This window comes from Peromyscus maniculatus, chromosome 11, assembly GCF_049852395.1.
Source record: "Peromyscus maniculatus bairdii isolate BWxNUB_F1_BW_parent chromosome 11, HU_Pman_BW_mat_3.1, whole genome shotgun sequence".
Lineage (NCBI taxonomy): Eukaryota > Metazoa > Chordata > Mammalia > Rodentia > Cricetidae > Peromyscus > Peromyscus maniculatus.
This window is the reverse complement of record NC_134862.1, coordinates 62,749,059-62,772,965: the sequence shown is the minus strand read 5'-3', so window position 1 is coordinate 62,772,965 and position 23,907 is coordinate 62,749,059. Positions and strand designations below refer to the sequence as shown.

The window sequence follows — 23,907 nt, the reverse complement described above, 5'->3', positions numbered from 1 at the left end:
TCTGTGCTTAGCAGGATGTCTCTCTTACCTGTACAGGGGTCTGTGCTTAGCAGGATGTCTCTCTTACCTGTACAGGGGTCTGTGCTTAGCAGGATGTCTCTCTTACCTGTACAGGGGTCTGTGCTTAGCAGGATGTCTCTCTTACCTGTACAGGGGTCTGTGCTTAGCAGGATGTCTCTCTTACCTGTACAGGGGTCTGTGCTTAGCAGGATGTTTCACCAACACAAAACATCCCAGATTTATCTAAAGAATATTTAAAATTCTATTGTTCCAAGAGTATTTTTATATTAAGCATAAAAGGTGATTACTAAAAGGATACTATTTCTCTTACGAAAATTAAGTCCACTCCATTTTCAGAAGACCCAGAGGATGACTTTAGGCATGTGTGTCTTTTCATCTCTCCATGTGTAGTTCTTATATACAGTATCTTTTTAGCCTCTTCTCTTGTAGTATACAAGATAGAAAAGAAAGAGTTTTTTTCCTAACATACTCAAGAGGTGAGGCTTAGATATTTCACCCACTCAATTTATTAAAAGCCCACAAGCTGAAAACTCATACATAAAATGGTTTCACACAACAAAATTAATAATAGGGACACACACACACACACACACACACACACACACACACACACACACATATTGTTTTTTAAAGTACCCAGGAATTGTTTGATTCATCTGTTCTATTATAGACCTCACAAGTCATTCACAGAAAGTCCAACTTAATGAAATGATTCAATTTTGTATTGGGTTTGCTTCACACATGGACATTTTGATTGACATATTCAAGTCAGATAACAAAGCTCCATTTTAAAACCTAAAGTGATAACTCTGCTCAAAAATCTTCTTTTAAGCCATGAATTTGTCTCTTCCAGTGTCTCCTTGCCGTGACAGCCATCTAGTCATTTCCAGATACCTCCTTTTCGGAAAGAATCTAAGATATTATTTAATTCCCATTCCAAAACTCCATCTTAGCCACCACAATGATAGGTGGAAAGAACACTAGATGTCACACCAGAAAATCTGTCCAAACCAAGACGGTCCAAATCTCATGCTATATGCCCAGAGTGCATAAAGATATTTCTAGCCTTAATTTCCTCATTATCAAAATAAAGATCACAGTGCTTGCCTTACAGTACTGTTTTCAAGATAAAATTAGGTTTAAAAATATGTAGGTGTAGGTGTAATGTATAAAGTCCATAAATTTATTGTCATTGTCATCATCATCATATCATCATCATCATCATTATATTATCATCATCATCATCATCATCCATGTACAAGGGTGGTCCATTGATTACTCAGTGAAGATTTATCAAGCATTACTAAGCAGTAAAGATACAAAGGCCTTAGGGAGCTTTGATTCAGGGGCAGGGGACAAAAGGACAATTGGGACGAAGCATGCACTGAGGTGACAATGTGTCAGGGAGATGGTAGAGCACCACAAACAGAGCATGTGCACCATGAGCATGGGAAGCGAGGGAAGATGAGGACTCCTGCATGGACACCAGAAGGAACCACTTCATTTCAGATCCAGCTTCAAGAAAATACACCCAAGTCATTCTTCTGGGAGGTGTTCCATGTACTTACAGCCCTAGGCCCAAGGCCAGCTCAAACGTGTCCCAATCCCTTCAGACAGTCTTTGTCAACCTCAGCACCACTGATATTGAGTCTGCACAGTGTGGTGTTGTGAGAGGGCTGCTTCATGCATCACAGAATGTTTGGTGGCATCCCTGGCTCATACTTACTCAATGCCAATAGTGCCATTCCCTGCCCCCCCTCCCCCCGGCTACAACACTAACAAATGACTCCAAGTGAGAACTATGACCTTGATCATGAGAAACCAGTACTGGTGCTTACAGAAAAAAAAAATGGGATTCATTTAGCTAGGTACCAAATACTGAATGACTAACGAAGCCTCCTGGAGCCCTTTGGCAAATTCCTTCTGAGTTTCATCCAGAAGAGATGTTGATTGTATTTAAAGCCCCCATGTGAGATGCAATAATGTTACATCTTTTTAGACACTGCTCTGACAGGGTTGTATGATCTTGGGCAAGTCATTCAAACTCTCCAAGCCTTGGTTCTTAAATGGAGATAATAAATTCTGTTTTGCAAGATCATTGGAGGAATTAAGTGAGATAAACATAAAACACACAGGCACAGGGTCTTGATACTCATTCCTTTGGTGCAATTAATATAATAGGAATCATGCTCGTGATATGACTCAGGTGGGTAGTGGTGCTCGCCATGAAAGCCTCCCAACATGAATTTGATCCCCCAAACCCATATAATGGTAGAAGAAGAGAATCAGCTCCACAAAGTTGTACTCAGACTTCCACATGTGGCATGTGTGCCCCCCTTCTCTACAAACACACACACACACACACACACACACACACACACACACACACACGCACACGCACATGCACGCACACACGCACGCACACACACGCACACACGCACGCACATTTTTTTAAAAAATGAAATCTTAACAGAAGGCTCTCCCAATTCTATCCACCAAAATGGAGTAGTACAGTTTTGTAGTACACTGCTTTTGTGATTGTGTGGAACAGTGTATCAGAAACTGACATGCTGGCTAGTTAACTCAGCCCTCACAAGCAACCAGATTACCTAAGAGATCACAGATATGCAACTTGCCAAGAACTATACAGATTAAAAATCGGTTCCTTGAGCTTGCAAGCCTCAGCTCTGTAGGTCTGCTGGTCCCGTTGCCTTGGGCACACTGAGGCTTGATTGAGCCTGAGGAAAATGTTTTCTATACTCTGTGTTCCGTAGTTTCTTGTAGACATAGATTACAAGATCTGGAAATGTCTCCTGAAAATAACGAGAAGGGTCTCCAATTCTCTCCTTCATGCTGAAAGGAAACACAAATAGTTAGCCTACCAGCCCCAAGCTGTTCCCCCTTCTTAGAATGCACCCGGAGAGCTCTCTGTTCTTGATTCTATGGCGGGAACAGTAAGGACTTTGGGATCTGATGAATGAGATGCTTCCTGACTCTTGAATAACCGCAACTTCATCTTTCTGAACTTGTTTGTTCATTCATAAAAATGGTAGTAACACAGGGGGATGGGGGAATCTCACAAGACCCTACCCCTAGAAAAATAGCTGTTACAAGCAGTTAACGGGTGCTGAGAGAGGGAAATCAGTCTTTTCCAGGAAGGAGACCCCTCTGAGAGGTTCCAATCCCAAGTGAGAAAAGAAGCACTAAACAAAAACACATATGAACAACATTAAGTGGACTCAGTATTTATCTATACATATGTATATATGAAGCAGCAATTAAAGAGAGGCTGGGAACTAGAGAGGGAGTTGACGGGAACACAGGAAGAGTTGGAAGGGAGAGGGAAGGGTAGTACATACAGGACATACAGTATTTGTGTATGAAATTCTACACAAATGATGTACATACAGTATTTATGTATGAAATTCTAAAAAAGAAAAGTAATTAAGCAAAATGGTGATACAATTCCACAACTCCTTATACACAATAATTTTTAAAAAAAACATCCTAAACAGCAAGAGGTTGTGTGTGTGTGTGTGTGTGTGTGTGTGTGTGTGTGTGTGTGTGTGTTATGTGTGTGTTTGCACCTAACATTTTTGATAACAAAAGATGATTTAATGTGGGGATGGGCTCAACTTATATAACTCTGCATTGCTTCATACAGTGGTCCTATCTTCTATACTATTCACATAGAAAGCTACTCTGTTCAGTAGAACTCAGCAAAGCTGAAAAGGAGGATGAGAGCCTGCGGACTCAGTGAGATCCCTTTTTTAAACAGAAAATAACTGCTTTTGCTTTTTCTCCTCCTCTTCCTCCCCCTTCTTCTCCCCCCTCCTCCTCCTCTCTCCTCTATCTTCTCCTTCTTCCCTGACAGGGTCTAACTGTATATTTCTGGCTGGCCTGGATCTTGCTGTGTAGACCAGACGGACCTCGCAGAGATCCATCTACCTCTGCCTCCTGAGTTGTGGAATTCAAGACATGTGCCACCCCACCCCCAACTTGCTTTTTTTTATCAAAGTAATTTTTCTTCTTTCTATGCTGGCAGACTTGGAAGTGGGCTTTCTAATTGCTCTCACTCCATGGATGACTCACAAGAATGAAAGCTACACTTACTGCTTATTTTTATCCTCATCGATGTGTTCTCCTATATTCCGAATGAACTTCAGTAAGTCACCCACAGTGTCCTGATAAGGTTTTCTGTTGTTTCTCGTATAGAAATAATCCATTTCTTTCATAACATATTTGTCAATCTAAAAAAAAAAACAAAAAAACACGAAACATTACCCCCAAGATATGATAACGGTATGGAACAAATCCTGATGTGTTAATATCAGAAAGCCAAATACAAATCTGAATAAATGCCCTTTACCAATGAACAAAACAAATAGACAAAAATAAATGAAAGCACATGCTACACACCACACGCTATGTTACACAGGGCAGTTGTGTTGTGTCTGAATGAAGCATTATCAGTGACCGATTTCCTTTTTGTCCACGTTTACCAGTTTCCAAGAAATTGCGCCTATTGAAACCCTTTGTGGGAGTGCTAACTAGTCTAGCCACTATGAAAATCAGTATTGAGGTCCCTGAAAAAACTAAACCTCCGTCTACCAAAAGAACGGCTACAACTGTGCTGGAAATTTAACCAAAGGACTCTCGGTGAGCCTATTACAGAGCCATTGCAGAACCGCTCCCGGTAGCCAAGATGTGGAGCCAACCCAGGTGTCCCGCAAGAGCAGAATGGTTAAGGAAAATGTGGTTTATGTACACAATGGAATTTTTTTTCAACCAAAGAAAGAACAAAGTTATGTCATTGCATGAAAATTTATACAAATGGAGATAGTCATAGCAAGCAAATTAAGTCACTCCCAGATAAATAACATGGGATTTTGCTTAGATACATAAATCCATATATGTATATCTGAAATGAAAATAGAAGCCAAACTGTCTAGAGCAACAGGGACTAAGGAAAAGGGGAGGGTTATGAGGGGAGGGTAGAAGGGTGTAGGGGAATCATATACTTATACAAAAATGTCTCCAGGCAGTGGTGGCACACACCTTTAATCCCAGCACTTGGGAGGCAGAGCCAGGCAGATCTCTGTGAGTTCGAGGCCAGCCTGGTCTCCAAAGCGAGTTCCAGAAAAGGTGTAAAGCTACACAGAGAAACCCTGTCTCGAAAAACCAAAAGTCTCTACTTTCAAGTTTGTCCAGATCTAAAACTATCATACACATGCATTCAGCAAAGAGTCATGGCACACGTACTCCATACTAAGAACTAGCAAGACAGCCTCTGTCTGTGCCCCCATGGAACTTGCAGACTAGCAATGAACACACATATTAAACCAGCAATTACAAGCAGAGATGAGTGAAGGAAAGAAAACAAGCTGGAAAGCAGAAACAAAGATGGAGAGAGGAACAGGGGCCTGAAGTAGAGAAACTGCTGGTCTCAAAGACCTGAAGACCATGGATTCTCCCAGAGTGCTTTGTACATGTCCCACACCACACAGCATCATCTCTGCCTCACAGGTAACATGCTTTATTCTGCTTTATGGTGCCCAGACCTTGATGCTGGCTTAAAACATAATTGGATTTGAGAAGTGTTTGTAAATTTACAATAATGAAAGTTTTGTGATAAAGACAAGATTGAGATGGTGATTAATTTTATAGAGTTCCCCTAAATTCAAGTTTGGCAGAATTTGTTTTGAAGAGAAAGAATTTGAAAGGTTATCTTTTTTCATAATGTGTTTTCTCAACACAATGTGGGTCCTCAGAGCTGGGGCTGCACACAGGGTGGCCAGTCTGTCCAGGCTATGGGTGTCTGTCTGTCCTCATGGGTAGAGAGCCTCCTTGGCTTAGGCTCTACTTAGTCAGTTGTTCTTGTCATAACAGGACTTGAGGGGATGGACAATGGGCTGGGTTAAGACCATCCTAAGGCAGAACTTAATGACAGTGTCTTGGGGGCCCTGGGCTCTGAAGGAGGGAGCAGAGACTCAAAAGAGTCAAGAGGGCTCATTTGGAGAGAAGAAAATGATCTCATTCACTTCCTGGTAGCAACAGCCTGGTGTACAAAATAAGTTAGAAAAAGCAGCATCAACTGTTACACATACTCTTCTTCCTAAGTCACAGAAACTGTTCATACCTTAGATTTCCACTGATAAAAACTTCTGGAAGGTTCATGTGTCTGAGGCTGGAGTTGTTTGAGAAGCTCACTTTTACCTTTTGGTTGTTTTATGTCAGATTCATTCCCCACATTCCGAAGTGTTCTGTAGCGGCTGAGAATGATAGAAATATCATGGTCATTCCATTTTTTCCAAAAAGAGAAGACTGATATGTTTTGATTTTTAATAAAATTTCTGCATAATGGGAGAGGCCACCCCATTGCTTCCCACCATTCTTCAGTACTTAAAACCAGAACAGGTGGTTGCACCTCCCACGGACACACTGCCTACATGCCAAGGTGAGAGGAAAGCCTGGGCCTGCTGCTTCCCAGCCCTGGCAGCTGCCCACACCACTTGTCCCTCTCCATCTGAGAGCCTGTGACACAATGGTTCTCAACCTGTGGGTCACAACCCCTTTGGGGGTCAAATGACCCTTTCACAGGGGCCGCATATCAGTCATCCTGCACAGCAGATATTTACATTACGATTCATAACAGTAGCAAAGTTACAGTTATGAAGTAGCAATGCAATAATTTTGTGGTTGGGGATCATCACACCATGAATTATTAAATTATTATTAAATTATTATTAAATTATTAAAGGCTCACAGCATTAGAAAGGTCGAGAACCACTGCTGTACCACATACCCGGGTTCTACTTACTTCTCCCAAGTCCAAAAGAAAGGATGGCTGAGAAGGTCCTCCAGACAGTTCATTGCATTCTCTCCAGGATAAAACAGGCAATAAATGAGGTCCTTAGTCACCACATCTGAAGATTTTTTAATCACCTCTTTATTATTTTGTGCCTTCAGTGTCTCAAAGGGGATCTCACCTTTCTTTACCACATAGAGGACCAGCCGTCCAAGGGCCTGCACAGAAGCCATAAATCAGGCCAAAATTATAAAATAAAAATTACCTCTTTTTGAGTAACCTTGAAAGATTTGATTGTTAGTATCGTTATTGTCAACTTCATTGGTCAGATACCTGCCTCGAAGATTATTAAAGGGCATCTCTGGGTGTGTCTGTGACGGCATTTACAGAGATTATGATCATGAGGGCTCTGGCCTAATGGCCAGTGATAGATTCAGATTTTCATTAGACTTATGTGGAAGTAGCGGGACATTCCAAGATGGGACCTGTTTGGAAGAAGTGGTCCAGCAGGGGATTGTCTGGGTGGCTATACCTTGACCTGGTCCCTTCCAGTTAGGGCTCAGCTTTGCTTCCTGTCCGTGATGAGCTGCTCTATGAACCCTCATTTCCAGCCTAAGCAAAACATTCTTCCTTCAGGTTTTCACAGTGACACATAAGTAGTCAGTCCAGACAGTATGGAAATGGAAGATGGGGGGGGGGAGTTTGAAGGGCCCTGGGGGCTAGAGTCCTGTGGCCCCATGGTGTCATGTTAACACTCTGGACTCCAAATCTTCAGGATTCTAGGTGAGAAAGGCAAAGCTCTGAACACAAAGAGCTCTTCAAGGCCACACATGCCCACACGGTTTAGGCTCCCGGAAGAGCCTGGTCCAGAGTTGATGTGATAGACTTGTTGGCAGCAGGATTCCACCTGGGTCTTGAATGTTCTGACAGAATGTAGATAAGACAAGAAAGGGAGGATACACAAGGACACTTGCTCAACTATGTTCATAGCAGCGTTATTCATAATAGCCAGAATCTGGAGACAGCCTAGATGCCCCTCAACTGAAGAATGGATAAAGAAAATGTGGTACATATACTCAATGGAGTATTATTCAATGTTAATAAAAAAAAAGCAATGACATTATGAAATTTGCAGGCAAATGGATGGAACTAGAAAAAAATCATCCTGAGTGAGGTAACCCAGACTCAGAAAGACAAACATGGTATGTACTCACTTATAAGTGGATATTGGCTATAAAGCAAAGGATAACTAGGCTTCAATCCACAGCCCTAGAGAAACTAGGAAACAAGGAGGACCCTAAGAAGTATGCATGGATGGCCGGAAGGGGAAATAGATGAGATCTCCTAGATAAACTGAGGGCAGGGGGGGGGTATAGGGGAGGGTATGGGCAATGGGAACATGAGGAATCAGGATGGTTGAGTTGGGAGAGGGATGGAAAGGGAGGGCAACAAGGGAGATATCTTGATAGAGGGGCCAGTATGGAGTTGGGGAGAGGCCTGGTGCCAGGGAGGCTCCTGGGGTCCACAGGGATGACCCCAACTAGGACTCCTGGCAGTGATGGAGAAGATGCCTGAACTTGCCTTCTCCTGTAATCAGATAGGTGACTACCCTAATTGTTATCATAGAACCTTTGTCCAGTGACTGATGGAAGCAGATGGAGAGGTCCACAGCCAGGGATTTGGCCGAGCTCCAGAATTCCAGTTGAAGAGAAGGAAAAGGGAGTATATAAGCAAGGGGGGGGTCAAGATCATGATGGGGAAACCCACAGAGACAGCTGACCCAAGTTCATGGGAGCTCACAGACTCTAGACCGACAGCTAGGGAGCCTGCACGGGACCTACCTAGGCCCTCTGCATGTGGGTGACAATTGTGTAACTTGACCTGTTTGTGGGGCCCCTAGCAGTGGGACCAGAATCTGTCCCTGGTGCATGAGATGGCTCTTTGGAACCTATTCCCTATGGTGGGATACCTCACTCAGCCTTGATGCAGGGGAGGAGCTTGGTCCTGTCTCAACTTGATATGCCATGCTTTGTTTACTCCCATGGGAGGCCTTACCCTTTCTGAGGAGTGGATGGAGGCAGGTTGAAAGGAGGTGGAGGGAGGAAATGGGAGGAGAAGAGGGAGGGGAAACTGTAGTTGGTATGTAAAATAAATTAAAAATAAATACATAAATAAATAAAAGGAGGATGCTTTGAACAAAGGGGACACCTTAGGACAAACTAGGAACTGGATCCAGTACTATGTGAGGAGGCAGATAATAGAGTCAGATAATTTCCAGTCAGGTGGGACACGGTGCTAGCCCAGGGAACCAGGCTTTGGCAGGGCAGAGAAGCGGTCAGCACAAGAGACAGTTACACTAGATACCAGGGGGGAAGAATTGAAGTCAGGAGCCACCAAACCAGAACCAAAGCTATTGCCCATTGCCTACGATCCAGGAGAGAACTGCTCGGCTGTGTCTAAACAAGCCAGGCAGCCTCTGTACACAGGGCCTGGCTCCGGGTCCTCTCAGGAGCTGTTTTACAGTCTTGAGGCTTCTGCTGAGCTCTCTTTCCTTGGAGCTGAAGGCTGACCCCACCTCACTTCCACCCCAAGAATTGTCTAGAGACTCCGTATCTGGCTTTTTTTGGTGATCAGCAGGTAAGTTTGAATAGAGTTGGGAGGAAATCTCATTTGCCTTATCCTTAAGCAGAAAAATATTTGCAGAAGGAACCTTTGAGGTATTCAGAAATGCCTCCTGGAAGTCTTTGAAGAAGCAGCATCCTCCATTTAGTTACTTATTTAGCTAAGGGAGGCAGAAGGGAAGAGTTAGAGATAAAGAAAGCGACCACAGCCAAAGGCAACTCCACACCAGCTCAGCGATTCCACCTTCTCCTCTACCCTGTATGGTGATATTTTATTTGTACTGAAATGTGATTTTAATTTTATGTTAATAAATAAAGTTGCCCTGGGGTCAGAGCTATTAGAACCATAGCAAGAGCGTGGTGGTTAGAAGAGCTAGGTAGATTTCTGTGTGTTCAGGGATACAGCCAGTATTGGAGACATATGCCTTTAAGACCTGGAGGGCGGTACTTACAGGCAGTGATGAGGCAGTCATGTGGTTGGGTTTAGAACCAATGAGAAGGCAGAACAGAAAGACTATTTAAACACAGACAAACAGGAAGTAGCTCTCTCTCGGGGAAGTTAGGAGCACTGCAGGAGGTAAGATTTTATCTCTGAGCTCTGACCTCTCGGCTTTCTCTTTTACATTGGCTCTGTGTTTCTTATTTTAATAAGACAATTGGTTACATCTACATCTGGCGCCCAACGTGACAAGAATCCATTAAAAACTGCTTGGGGCCGGCTCCCTAGCCGGAGCAGCCGACTCCCTAGCCCTGGCCCAGGTCTGCTTGGGCTCAGGCCGGACTGTGAGCTGCTTGCTTAAAGCCAGTGCTACAAACAACTCAGGCCTGCCCTGCTAAACAGGGCCCCTGCCTGTAAAGCCAAGCCTTGACTCGGCTCAAGAGGGAACAAGTGGCTAGATTTAAGCTTTAGCCAGCTACGCTTTCACTTTCGCTTTCTTTCTTGCTTTCTCTCTGTCTCTCTGTTTCTCTCTCTCTCTCTCTCTCTCTCTCTCTGGATTCACACCTAGGACACTAGGTGGCTCTTTTGAAATTCGCTCGGATTTCTACTGTTCTACGCAGATTTGGTAAGTCATAAAGGAAACTATTTAAAAGAAAAATTTTTTTCCACATTTAAAAAAAAAATGGGTTTCCTGTGTACATTGGAAGAAAATTGGGTTTTGTTTGAAATTTTAGGCAGTCTGACAATGGAACAACTATATGAAAAGATTAGTATTATGGGAATTATGCAGTTTATCACCATGCTTATTCACATTTTACTATTTAAAAAGATAGTCGATTTAAGTGCCAGGATAACAGCTTTAGAAAAACCTGTTAAACCTGTAAAAATTCAGACAGAAGAAATTAACAGTGAAGTTGGTTCAAGTTTGGATCATAAGGTTACAGAAAGAAAGCCTGTTTTCACACACTCACCCTTAATTTATCCTGTAACCGTACAGCAGATGCCTGATCAAATGGCTACACAAAATATTTGGGCTCCAATTGAACTGATGGATTTTAAAAGGTTTAAGGAGACAATAGTATCTTATGGCATGCATTCCCCATATGTAAAGCAAATGTTAAACTCTTGGTCAACATATAATAGGATTATACCACAGGACTGGCGGGACCTTGCACAAGCTGTTCTGGAACCCAGCCAGAGACTTCAATTTCTAACATGGTTTAAGGAGGAAGCTAGAAACGTAGAAAAACAATGGACGGATAAAGGAATACAAGTTTGTCAGGATCAGCTTATTGGAGAAGGCCAATATGCTTCAATACAAACACAATGTTTATATGATGTTCAAACCCTAATTTTATGTCGAATGGCAGCCTTGAATGCATGGGACAGAGTTGAGGAGCCAGGAAAAAAACCTGAGTCATTCACAAAGGTTATGCAAGGCCCAAAAGAATCTTTCACAGATTTTTTAGAAAGACTGGCTTCAGCAGTAAACAGAATGGTCTCAGGATCAGAAGCTAGTAAGGCAATAATTGAAGCTTTGGCATTTGAGAATGCGAACGCAGCATGTAAAAGAATAATCAGGCCGTTAAGGGCAAGATCTGCACCTTTGGAAGATTGGATTAGAGAAACAATTAATGTTGAGGTTGATGAGCATGATGATACGTGGGTAGGAGAAGTAATTTCAAAAGGTTTGAGGAGTGTTAGATGTTTTGGGTGTGGAAAGCAAGGACATTTTAAAAGGGACTGTAAACAGGTCATTCCTAGAAGCAATGTTTCTTCAAGGAACAATGGCAAAAGAATGCCCCTTCCTTCTGGAGTATGCAGAAGGTGTAGTAAGGGAAAACACTGGACCAACGAATGTAGATCAACAAAGGACAGACAGGGTAATCCTTTGCCTCAGTTTTCGGGAAACTCCCGGAGGGGCCTCATGCAGGCCCCCATAGCAAAACCAGTTCAAACCTTTCCTGCAGCTGTAGAGGAAATCCCTGCTCTGAGCGATTAAATAACCAAATGACTATTGGAATAAATCATGCTGGTCAGGATGATGAAACAGAGAAAATAGAAAATTCAGGAGAAAACATAAAGAAAATTTTTTGGCAAACTTCTATTAATGAACAGAGACCAAAATTAACGATAAAAATAAATGGTGTTTTGTTGTCTGGTCTGGTAGACACAGGTGCGGACATTACCATAATTGCACCAGAATTTTGGCATCCAGCTTGGCCTCTTCAGGAGGTAAACGTTCAACTGTTAGGAATTGGGACATTATCTGGAGTGAAACAGAGTGCAAGATGGCTGGAATGTATAGGTCCAGAAGGACAGAGAGGAAAATTAAAACCATATGTGGCTAACATAGCTATGAACCTGTGGGGTCGAGACTTGTTGCAACAATGGAATACTCAGATTAAAATCCCTCCAATCTCAGAAACAAATCATAAACTAGCACATGTTGCTGAGAGAAATATTAGAAGGCATTATTTTGAGTGGTCACCAGCCATCCATATTATACAGGAACAGGGCACAACAACTGATGATCTTCCAAAAATACCAACAGCTCTACCTTTAAAATGGTTAACAGACAAGCCTGTATGGGTTCAGCAATGACCTTTAACAGCAGAGAAACTCCAGGCTTTAGAAGAGCTGGTAGAAGAACAGTTAAATGCTCAGCATATTGAACAGTCAACTAGCCCTTGGAATTCTCCTGTATTTGTTATTAAAAAGAAATCTGGTAAATGGAGAATGGTAACAGACCTTAGAGCAATTAACAAAGTAATTCAGCCGATGGGCTCTCTACAATCTGGAATTCCTTTGCCTACTCTGTTACCAAAAGGATGGCCTCTCATAGTTATTGATTTAAAAGACTGTTTCTTTTCAATACCCTTACAAGAAAAAGACAAAGAAAGATTTGCTTTCACAGTGCCTACTTATAATAATTCTCAACCGGTTAAAAGATTTCAATGGAGGGTCCTCCCTCAGGGAATGTTAAATAGCCCAACTCTGTGCCAATATTTTGTACAACAGCCATTGGAAGTGATACGTAAAAAATTTCCTAAATCTATAATTTATCATTATATGGATGATATTTTACTAGCTGACTCAAATGCAGATACTTTAGAAAGAATGTTTGAAGAAGTAAAGAAAATTTTGCCTTGCTGGGGATTACAAATTGCTCCTGAAAAAATACAAAGAGGGGATTCTATTAATTATTTAGGATATAAAATAGAACTACAAAAAATTAGACCCCAAAAGGTGCAAATTCAGAGAGATAGACTACAGACTCTTAATGACTTTCAAAGATTATTTGGAGATATTTCTCATCTACGAACTATTGTTGGGGTAAAAAATGATGAACTGACTAATTTGTTCAAAACCCTAGAAGGTGACAAGGACTTAAATAGTCCAAGAGAATTATCACCTGAAGCTGAGAAAGAATTGGCCTTGGTAGAAAAGAAAGTACATGAAGGGCATGTGGATCGTATTGATCCAAAGCTGGATTGCATTTTGGTTATTTTACCTTCTAGGCATTCTCCTACTGGAATATTAATGCAGAGGGAAGATATTATATTGGAATGGATATTCTTACCAAATAAACCAAATAAAAAATTAAAAACTTATGGGGAAAAAAATCTCTGACTTGATTTGGAAAGGAAAATTGAGACTTCGTCAATTAGCAGGAATAGACCCAGCAGAAATTGTCGTACCTTTAACTAAGGAGGACATTGAAAAATTATGGACAGAAAGTGAACCTTGGCAAAGAGCTTGCAGTAATTTTTTGGGAGAAATTAACAGCAAATATCCCAAAAGCAACAGAATTGATTTTATAAAGAGAGCTGATTGGATCTTGCCTCGAATTGTACAGCAAAAACCCATATCTGGAGTTCATACATTTTATACAGATGCCAATAAACAAGGAAAGGCAGGTTACAAATCAGAAAATTTACATAAAGTGGTTCAAAGTCCTTATAATTCAGTGCAAAAATCAGAATTGTATGCTATTCTGTTGGTATTAATGGATTTTTCAGAACCTCTCAACATAGTAACTGACTCTCAGTATGCTGAAAGAGTGGTATTACATATTGAGACTGCAGAATTTATCCCTGATGCTTCAGAATTAACTTCACTGTTTATTCAATTACAAGATACAATCAGGAAAAGGAGTCATCCTTTATATATAACTCACATCCGATCTCATACTGGTCTGCCAGGCCCTTTAGCACAAGGCAATGATGAGATTGATAAATTATTGATAGGAAATGTGCTGGAGGCCTCAGAATTTCATAAAAACATCATGTCAATAGTAAAGGTTTAAAAAAGGATTTTTCTATAACCTGGCAACAAGCCAAAGAAATAGTAAAGAAATGTCCTACTTGTTCCTTCTATAATCAAACGCCATTACCAGCAGGATGTAACCCAAAGGGTACTCAGAGGAATGAAATCTGGCAGATGGATGTGTTTCACTTTGCAGAATTTGGAAAATTGAAATATGTACACCACACCATTGATACTTATTCAGGATTTCAATGGGCAACTGCTTTGAGTTCTGAAAAAGCTGATTCTGTAATCACTCATTTGCTAGAAGTTATGGCCATCATGGGTATACCTGCACAAATCAAAACTGACAATGCTCCATCATATGTCTCTGTTAAAATGAAACAGTTTTTTGCTTATTACAATATAAAGCATATTACAGGTATACCACATAATCCTACAGGTCAAGCAGTTATAGAAAGATCAAACAGAACTCTAAAGGATATGCTAAATAAACAGAAAGGAGTAACAAAAACCCCCAGAAATAGACTGCATAATGCTCTATTAACTTTGAATTTTCTGAATGCCAATGAGAAAGGAACAACAGCTGCAGAGAGACATTGGATAATAGAAAAAACTACAGAATTAAATCAGCCTATATACTTTAAGGATGTGCTGACCTCAGAATGGAAGCCAGGGTATGTATTACGTTGGGGACGAGGTTTTGCTTTTGTTTCTACAGGAGAAGATAAGCTGTGGGTACCATCAAAATTGATAAAGGTTCGATTTGAACAAGAGAAACCTCTTAATTAGAGGAGGTGATAGTTCATCAATCAGCATGAACATCCAATTTAAACTAACTTGTACCAGTAACACATGTCTTTTCATTTAATCAGATAATAACTTGCCAAAAAGGAACATCCCCAAAATTAGTCTTGGGGGAAGGTTTTTGTTTTTGTCTTTTAGGAGGATGAAGGTTAAGGAATCTGAAGAACACAAGACAAATGAGACAACTGAAGAAAAGGGACAAATCATCTATCCCAGGAAACAGAGTGAAACGGCGTATGGGTATATATTATCTAAAAAATTTTATGTCTTCTTAAATGTTTGTTTCTGCTTTTCTCTAAAGATTTAACACTATTGGTCTTCTAATAGTCCCAGTTCAATTAAAATTTAAAGCTGACTTTGGAGTTGGAGAATGGCTCTCTCCTTCTTTAAACTCAAGCATGTTGTTAAAAGGAAAATACAAACTCCCTGTATCATGCCAGAATAAAAGAGCCATTTTCTGCTATGGGACAGGACAAAAGCCAAATTAATCAAGGGACTATTCTATTACTAATCTCAACTCTTTGATTCTATTCTGATTCTTTAAACTTTTCTTAAAGTATAAATTTTATATCAAAATTTACAAGATATATATATATATATATATATATACATTTTAAACTTTGTTAAGATATGAATGGTCATATAGAGTACTAACTAATTCTAGAAAAAAAGGCTTCAATTAGCTGCATATATATGTCTTTGTGTTCGAGTCTCTTATCAGTTTTCTGCAGGAAATCACGGCCAGGCCTAACATCAACTGAAGTCTCCGGAAAGAAGATGGGGCCCCACAACAACAACAACAACAACAACAACAACAATTCCACGTGGACAATAATCATATCACTGAACTGACAAACATCATCTACAGATCAGCTTTGAACTACAAGGATAAAGATAACTTCGCCCATACCCAGCAGGAAGCAATTTTAAGAATGACGCCCACATTCCCAAAGAGGTGGTGTGGGGTGGGTGGTTTTTTTTGGTCTTTTTAATGGGTTTTGGGTCTGGGATAATTTTCAGTGTTTAGGGGGGTTGGTTATACGTTGTTGTCAAGGCTTAGGAAAAAGGCTAAGCAAAGGAGATTAGATTTAAGGTTCTTGTTGTTTTTTTTTTAAAAAAAAAAAGAAAGAAAGAAAGAAAGAAAGAAAGAAAGAAAGAAAGAAAGAAAGAAAGAAAGAAAGAAAGAAAGAAAGAAAGAAAAGAAAAGAAAAGAAAAAGACAATTGCTAGTTTTAAATACTTTACATTATTACCAACTATTAGGATATAAAGAAATGAAAGTAGTTAGACATTACAATAGAAATTGTAGTCATATTAGATATGTTTTAAAAATTGAGCAGATATATTTTAGACAGGTCATCTTCAAACCCTTCAGAAATCTACCGAATATGGCATTTAAAATGTTTTAATAACTTAGAAATTTTTCTTTTTTGAGACATGTCGGCTCCTGGCAGTACCAATCTACTTCAGAGAAAATATGGGCATTGAAGAAACTGCATATGGAGTTAATTTTCATTGTGGCAAAAGTTAGCCACTGGACAACAAAGTATCCTCAAATCAACAGGACAAAATGGACAGACAGAACACAAAACAAAGGACTACCAATTCCTGCCAAAACAAGTGTGGTTATGGCTTTATCAGAAGGCTTCTTCTGAGGCCAGGACAATATGGCACCATCCCTGAAGTGGCCTTCACAATCTGGAAAAGGTACAGTGCCCTTTTCTTTGAAGGCAGCTGAACAGGCAGTGGGCCGATGGCTTCTGGTGTGCAATGGAACAGCAACTGAAAGCTCACGCCTCTCAATAGTAGACTGGCATTTAATAGAGGGATGTGGAGAAGAAGGGGATGCTGAGATGAAGCCATATATACACAGCCAAGAAGAATGGACAGCTGAATTCAAAAACCATCAACAATTTCCAGAATTTAAAATCCTGAATCATGACATGACACTAGTGGAATTCAGGTGTTTCTGGTACATGGACTGCTCTCACCCAATGTGAGGTTGAACTGTTGACCTTGTGTACAACCTACTTCACAAATGAGTCTGTCAGATACGCTAAGCCTATAGGCTGAAGATGATGCCCCAACACTGCTGAGAAACCTCAGGTGACTGTCCAGGCAACTGGCTGTTTCTGTCAACTCACAAAATTTTTGGAAGTTGCTTTTGTGCACTTCCTGTTTTTATTTTTGTTAGCTAATATTATTTCCTTCTTGGGTCTCTGAGGGAGTTGAAGATTAGTTAGTTATAGTTGAAGATTAATTAGGATAGAAAGTGAATTAGATACATTTTGAACTTACTAAAATAGGATAGATAAGGGAATTATTTTCTCTGATTTGTCAAATACAAATGGACTAGACATCGTTTAGGTATTTGTTACTTGTATATATTGTATATAGTTATTGTACTTTTGTATATAGTTTTTCTTTTGTTAGTTATAACCTTTTGCCTTTTTTCTTTTTATTAAAATAGAAAAGGGGAAATATGGTGATATTTTATTTGTACTGAAATGTGATTTTAATTTTATGTTAATAAATAAAGTTGCCCTGGGGTCAGAGCTATTAGAACCATAGCAAGAGCGTGGTGGTTAGAAGAGCTAGGTAGATTTCTGTGTGTTCAGGGATACAGCCAGTATTGGAGACATATGCCTTTAAGACCTGGAAGGCGGTACTTACAGGCAGTGATGAGGCAGTCATGTGGTTGGGTTTAGAACCAATGAGAAGGCAGAACAGAAAGACTATTTAAACACAGACAAACAGGAAGTAGCTCTCTCTCGGGGAAGTTAGGAGCACTGCAGGAGGTAAGATTTTATCTCTGAGCTCTGACCTCTCGGCTTTCTCTTTTACATTGGCTCTGTGTTTCTTATTTTAATAAGACGATTGGTTACATCTACAACCCTGTGAGAGACACACGGAAATGCCACCATGGACAAGGTGGAAGGAAGCCTTAAGAAGTCTTTCCTTCCAGGTTAAAATAAGAAGTTCTCTATCTGGCCACAGGAAGTGAGAGAATGAACAAATAAGGAAGCAGAGAAAATTTAAAAGCTAACTAGGACACAGAAATTACCTCCAAGTCTCTCTTGACCGTCTGTGGATCTTCCTTCCACTGGATACTCTGATCAAAATCTGCCAGGCGAACAGCTTTCTTGGAGTCTAAGGGACAGTTCCAGAGGTGCATTAAAAAAAAATATTCTCCATGGTGTGATAGTCAAATCATTTAAATAACTAGGTAACACATTATACAATCTATCATCTCTGAAGATCAGCAGTACTATTTACCCATGTCTAGCTTCATTTGATCGAGTAGGTGTCTGTCAAGAGCAGGACACACATTTTATTTTTCACAGGGCAGACAGTAGGAGAAGATGAGGGCGAGGTTGACCAGTTGTCCACTCACACAGCTCCTGGGGCACAGCACAGGAAGGGGGCTGCTGGCCACAGTTAAGGCTGCATCCTATGGCTAACAACTGAGCAGCAGGGCTCTGTGTCTAAGAATATCTTGGCATCGCTTTCCATCCAGTTAACCCCACCAGCCCCAAGCTCCTCTGGTACTTTCGCCCACCATCATAGGTCAGAAATGTGCTGGCTCGGAGTCACGGTCCCCTGCCCCCTCAGGCTCTTCTTCCTTCTAGAAGAAGCCACTGAGTCCCCGGAAAGAGGAATGAAAGAATGATAGAAGTTGGGAGTGAGAGCTAAAGGTGAGTTAAGTCAGGGATTTAGCCCCCAAGAGGTGACCTGGGCTATCCCCCATGAGTATCAGAAATAAATCTCCATTCTTTACAAATCTCTTAGTCTGTGATGCTCAGTCACAGCCACACATAAAAGACTACCACAAAGGCCTCACCTATTAAGATGTTTTGTGGCTGCAGATCCTGATGGGTATATCCATGCAAGTGTAGCTTTTTAACAGCCTCAAAAATAGACAAGAGGACATTGCGGGCAAACTTATCTTCCCCGTTCTCCATGGGTTCCTCTCTGGGCCCTTCCAGGAACTCTTCCAGTGTCCAATCACACAGGGACATACACACATATGAACAGCCCTTGCTGGTCTCATGTCCATAGAATGTCACGAAGTTACTGTGTCCAAGGCAGCTCTGCAGACAGGAGACCTCATTATGTGCATATGTGCTGTCCTCACGGAAGACCTTCACAGCCGCCTCTCGATTGTCATAGAACCCCAGGTAGATGCCCCCTTCGGAAGTGCTAGAAATTTTAAATTCATTGTCCATAAAGATCTTGAGTTTGCCAATCATGGGTCGAGACATACGGTGAAGTCTTTTCAAGGCTTCCTCCCAGCGTGAACTATGAGGCAACCTGTCTCCAGCAGGAGGGCCTGTTTCATCATTAGCTCCATAACGGAGCAGAAGGTCTGCAAGGGAAGGATCATAATTCCTCCTGGCTATCCCAACAAGATCCCCACAGTTGGTATTGGCTCCCTTAGCACATAGCAACTCGGCAATTTCTTTCAGTTTGAGTTCAACAGCGATTAGCAGGGCTGTCTTGCCCTGGCTATCTCTATCATCGATGTTTATTCCCTCCTGATCCAGTATCATCTGCACCAAACCTCTGTGTTTCCTTTCCACTGCGGAGATCAGGGGTGTCTTCCCGCCCTCTCCTCTCACGTTAGCGTCAGCCCCGTGGTGGAGCAGAAGGCGAGTAATCTCCTCCACATTTTCACTATCGGAGTTCAGCAGAGTACGGATCAAGGCATTTCTGTCCATATTGTCCCGGGCATCGACTTCTGCCCCCATGTCCTTGAGGAGAATACTCAGGACTTCTGTGTGTCCCTTTTCAGCAGCACTCATAAGAGCTGTGGCCCCTCCTTGCTTCAGTCGCCTTCTGTCTTCCGTGGTATCCCGTCTCAAATTCACATTGGCTCCCTTATCAAAAAGGAATCTTAAGGCTTTGACGTTACCATACTCGGCAGCTTCCATGAAAGCCGTGAAGCCGTTCAAATCGTGCTCATTGACATCTGCTCCTCTAGAGAGGAAAATCTCGAGCAGTCTCACGTCTCCGTGGATCCCAGCGATGATGAAGGGAGTGGCCCCATTCTTCTTCCTTCGACGGGGGTCAGCACCATGACGAAGCAGGAGCTCGACAACGTCTACCTTGCCAAGCTGCACTGCATTGTGCAAAGGTGTCCAACCCCCCATGTCTTCACAGACATTGACATCAGCCCCTCTTTCCAGCAATTGCTGGATCCTGTCAACATTTTCCTTTTTAACAGCTTCAATCAACGAAAGACTGTCTTCACTAACGGTCCTCTGATTACTTGAGGATGTGGATCCATCCTGGGGGGTGTCATGATCCGTGATCTCCATGACAGTCGATTCCAATGCTGGACGCTTTCAGCCTTTTCCTTGAGAAATGAACACTTGTTTCTTTGGGACACGATGAGAGTCTTGGGGTAGGAATTGGGTTTATGTGTTCTGTCTTCTGATGTCTCCTCTATAGACAAGTGAAGAGGTGGCTTTGTCATTTCAGTCAGTGAAAATTCAGCTGACTCAGAACTCAGCTTTACCCAAATAGGAAGCCTTTTCTTAAACTCATTTACTTGCTTAATTAGGAATTTCTACATTGTAGACTATTGTGAATATATGTAAATTTAAAACGAGAAAACTATTACTCCGTAGTTCCACGCCCCCAAAGCAACTGCTACCAACATTTAGTATATGTGTATAGTGTTAAGTTTCAAACCCAGGACAAATAACTGAGGTGCCTACTTAACGAATCAAAGTGGACCTGGCAGCCAGGTTCTCCCAGCATCCCTCAGTCACTACCTGTTGCAGGGTTTGGCTGGCATACCCTGCCCTCTACCCTGAACTTTGCAGCCCAGGGGCTGGGCTGCCCTTCCCCCAGAGGCTCTTCCCTATATAATCCAGACATCATGGTTACCCACCCCTTTTGGACCTTTGGCCTCCCGGCTGCTGTACCTGGAGCCTTCTCTCACCTTTATCCCCCATCTCCCCACATGGCCCAACTCAGTCTGGTCATGCCCACTCTGGACTCTCAGAGATCCCTGCCTCTGGCTATGTTCTCCCACATAGCTACAGTAACCTTTCTCCTCCACTATACCTCCGAGAAGTCATGTCCTTTCTTCTTTCTTTCTTTCTTTCTTTCATTCATTCATATAGATTTATTTTCAGGCTGGGGTAAGGTTATGCTAAGTGACTGTACACTTAAATGCTTATTTCAGTGTTCTAATCTTGACTACTTTAATATTAGAAATTAAAAAATTAAACAGTTTAAAACAATTCTGAAAGATGTGGTGGAAAGTTTAGCTCATTTTATCTTGTTTTCCTAATTTAGATTTCTTATAACAGACGTCCTAACGTTTCATAACTAGTCATGAAAATTAACTACTCTTTCAATAGTCTATAAAAACGTACTTACCTAGCAGTTGGTGGCTTTGGGGCTGGGGGGAGCACAGGCAAGCTCCTCTAAGGAGAGAAGTGTATTTCTCAGTCTTCGTCCATCCGGGTTTCTTTATCCCATGTGAGGCTGGCTGGTCACCCCACCTCGCTGCTGCGTCCTCCACATCTGCCCTCTTCACACTCCTGTGCGATGTCAATTGAAGCAGTCGTGGAAAAAACGTGAATGATGAGCTCAGCTTTGAGTTTCTGGGTGTGCAACTTTTGACTGTCACTTCCTGGTTGCATACTCTTAAACCGCCGACTAACAATATTGTTTCCTCAACAATAAACAGGGCCGTAGGAGACTGCGTTAGGGGCGTGTAGCAAATGCTGGGCATTGGCTGAATGGCAGAGCTTGTTATGCCTCTTGGTGAATTTTTTCTTTTGTGGCAGATTCTCTTCTCCTCTTCTCCTGCCCACGTGCCCTTCGTGGGTGGGAGGGGGTCGGGGCGGGGAGTGTCCTTTAAGCCAGTGGCCTCATTCAGCTTTAGGGTTAGATCCAGTTCAGCCCTTGTTAACCTGAAGATCTAAATAGCTGCGTCTGCTACAAAATGCACAAAGCCTCCCTCTTTGAGATCTGCAGATGCAGTATAATCTGAATACCAAGCACCGAAGTCGTTGATCAAAGCGTTTCTGTAGCCGGTCCTGACTACCACTGGCTTTGAGGTGGGTTGGTGTCATGTAAGGGGCAGAGGAGGAAAGCCCCGCCTGGAATGGAGGCCCGCAGCAAACGCGTCTGCTTTCACTTTCATTTTCTCCCCCCTCGCGCTGCCCCCGGAGCAGAGACCATAAATAAACAGCGTCTGGACAGTGACAACCTGAGGAGGAAGAGCTCGGGACCACAAGGCTGCTGCCCAAATCCTCCAGGCTTTTTCATCCCCGCCCCCACCCGTGAGATCAGCCAAGGAAGGACTCCTCAGCTCTGCCAGCTCTCCTCCAATCCGCCTTACCTTCCAAACCCAGTCTCCTCAGCACCATTCTTTTGGCAGTCACAATCCTCTAGGACCATCCCCTAGAGGAAACATTTCCTCGTGGTATGTCACTGAGCCCTCTGGGCGGAGCCAAGGAAGGAGTGAGAAAACGGAAGAACTGAAGGTGTGTGCCCAGCATCAACCCAGACACGGAGGCCCGGAGCAATCTTCACCCCATGACAGAAAACAAAGGCTCTACCCTGAGCACGGAGGACAGATTTGGCCGGCCCCAGGGCGCTCGCCTCTCAGGTTATAGGACCCAGCTTCACCCATCACTCTTGTATCTTCTCTCTTCACAAATCCCCTGTGTTCTAGGATGGAAACAAGAAGATAAATACATAACCCATTATGCAGTCAGCTAGTACAGGGCAGGAAGAATTCTGTTGCCAGTGATGATTGGAAGCGCTTGGGATGCTGCGACTTACTCCACAAACCCGAAGCTCTGCCTGGAGCTTGCTTCTTAATGGGAACAGAGAAATCATAAGCAATCTTACAGGCAGTAGAGGAGGAATATTGTGGGTATGCACATGATGGATGTGTGAGTTTGGGCAGGCTGGTGGAGGTCAGAAGACAATGATGTGTGGTACGGGTTCTCTTCTTCCACCTGTACATAGATAGATAGATTCCAGAGCTCAAAATCAGGTTACAAGGCTTGTCTGGCAAGCACCTTTACCTGATGAGCCATTTATTCAACCCCATAAATAAGTTTTTTTTTTAAATAGCGTAATAGCGTATAATAAGATGTCCAGGTATGATGGAGTTCCTGGCGGTCCCTTTTCCTATTGGCTTCATGGTTGTTGTTTTCCTCTAGAGCATCAATACATCCTGCTGTTTCCAATCTGTCTTTGTGCGTGCTATTTTGCTATCTGAACAGATAATAGTAACAACAAGGATTGTGATGGTGGTGGTTGAGGTAGTGGTGGTGATGGTGGTGATGGTGATTGTGGTTGAGGTATCATTGGTGGTGGTGGTGGAGGAGGTGGTTGAGGTGGTGGTGGTTAAGGCGGAGGCGGCGGCAGTGGTTGAGGTAGTTGTGGTTGATGTGTTGGTGGTAGTGGTGGTGGTGGTGGTTTAGGTGTTGTTGTTGGTGGTGGTGGTGGTGGTTGATGTGTTGTTGTTGTTGTTGTTGGTGGTGGTGGTGGTGGTGGTGGTGGTTTAGGTGTTGTTGTTGATGGTGGTGGTGGTAATGGTGAGTGGTGGTGATGGTGGTGGTGGTGGTGGTGGTGGTGGTGGTTGAGGTATTGGTGGTGGTAGTGTTGGAGGTGGTGGTGGTAATTATGCTAATTACAGAAAACATTTGCATAGCTCTTCTAGGACTGTTCTGAGCACTTCACAGATACCAACTCAGAGAAGCAAATCTTCTTGTGATAGCTACTGTTTTTTACCCCATTTTACAGAAGGAAACTAAGGCATAAAGTGGTTAAGTAACTTGCTGTGCTCGGGAGACTGGGATATATCACAGAGAACGACAAACCTACCTTCATTCCCATTGAAGCCAGACAGGGAATAAAATAACTCAATCACGTAGTGTATCCTATGGTGGAAAACCCCACAGGGGAAAA

The 23,907-nt window shown here is 42.3% G+C and overlaps 1 protein-coding gene across 1 annotated transcript; it reads right to left on the bottom strand.

The window, feature by feature from the left end:
- Window positions 1-509: 509 nt before the first annotated feature.
- On the bottom strand, window positions 510-22,435 carry Rnasel (ribonuclease L). Its single transcript, XM_006979916.4, has 8 exons — window positions 22,325-22,435; window positions 21,355-21,518; window positions 18,806-20,409; window positions 18,029-18,114; window positions 6,842-7,047; window positions 6,161-6,293; window positions 4,135-4,271; window positions 510-2,874 (listed from the first exon to the last, which is right to left on the bottom strand). The coding sequence occupies exons 3-8, from the start codon at window positions 20,280-20,282 to the stop codon at window positions 2,703-2,705; spliced, it is 2,211 nt and encodes a 736-aa protein (XP_006979978.1). The 5' UTR covers window positions 20,283-20,409; window positions 21,355-21,518; window positions 22,325-22,435; the 3' UTR covers window positions 510-2,702.
- Window positions 22,436-23,907: the final 1,472 nt, after the last annotated feature.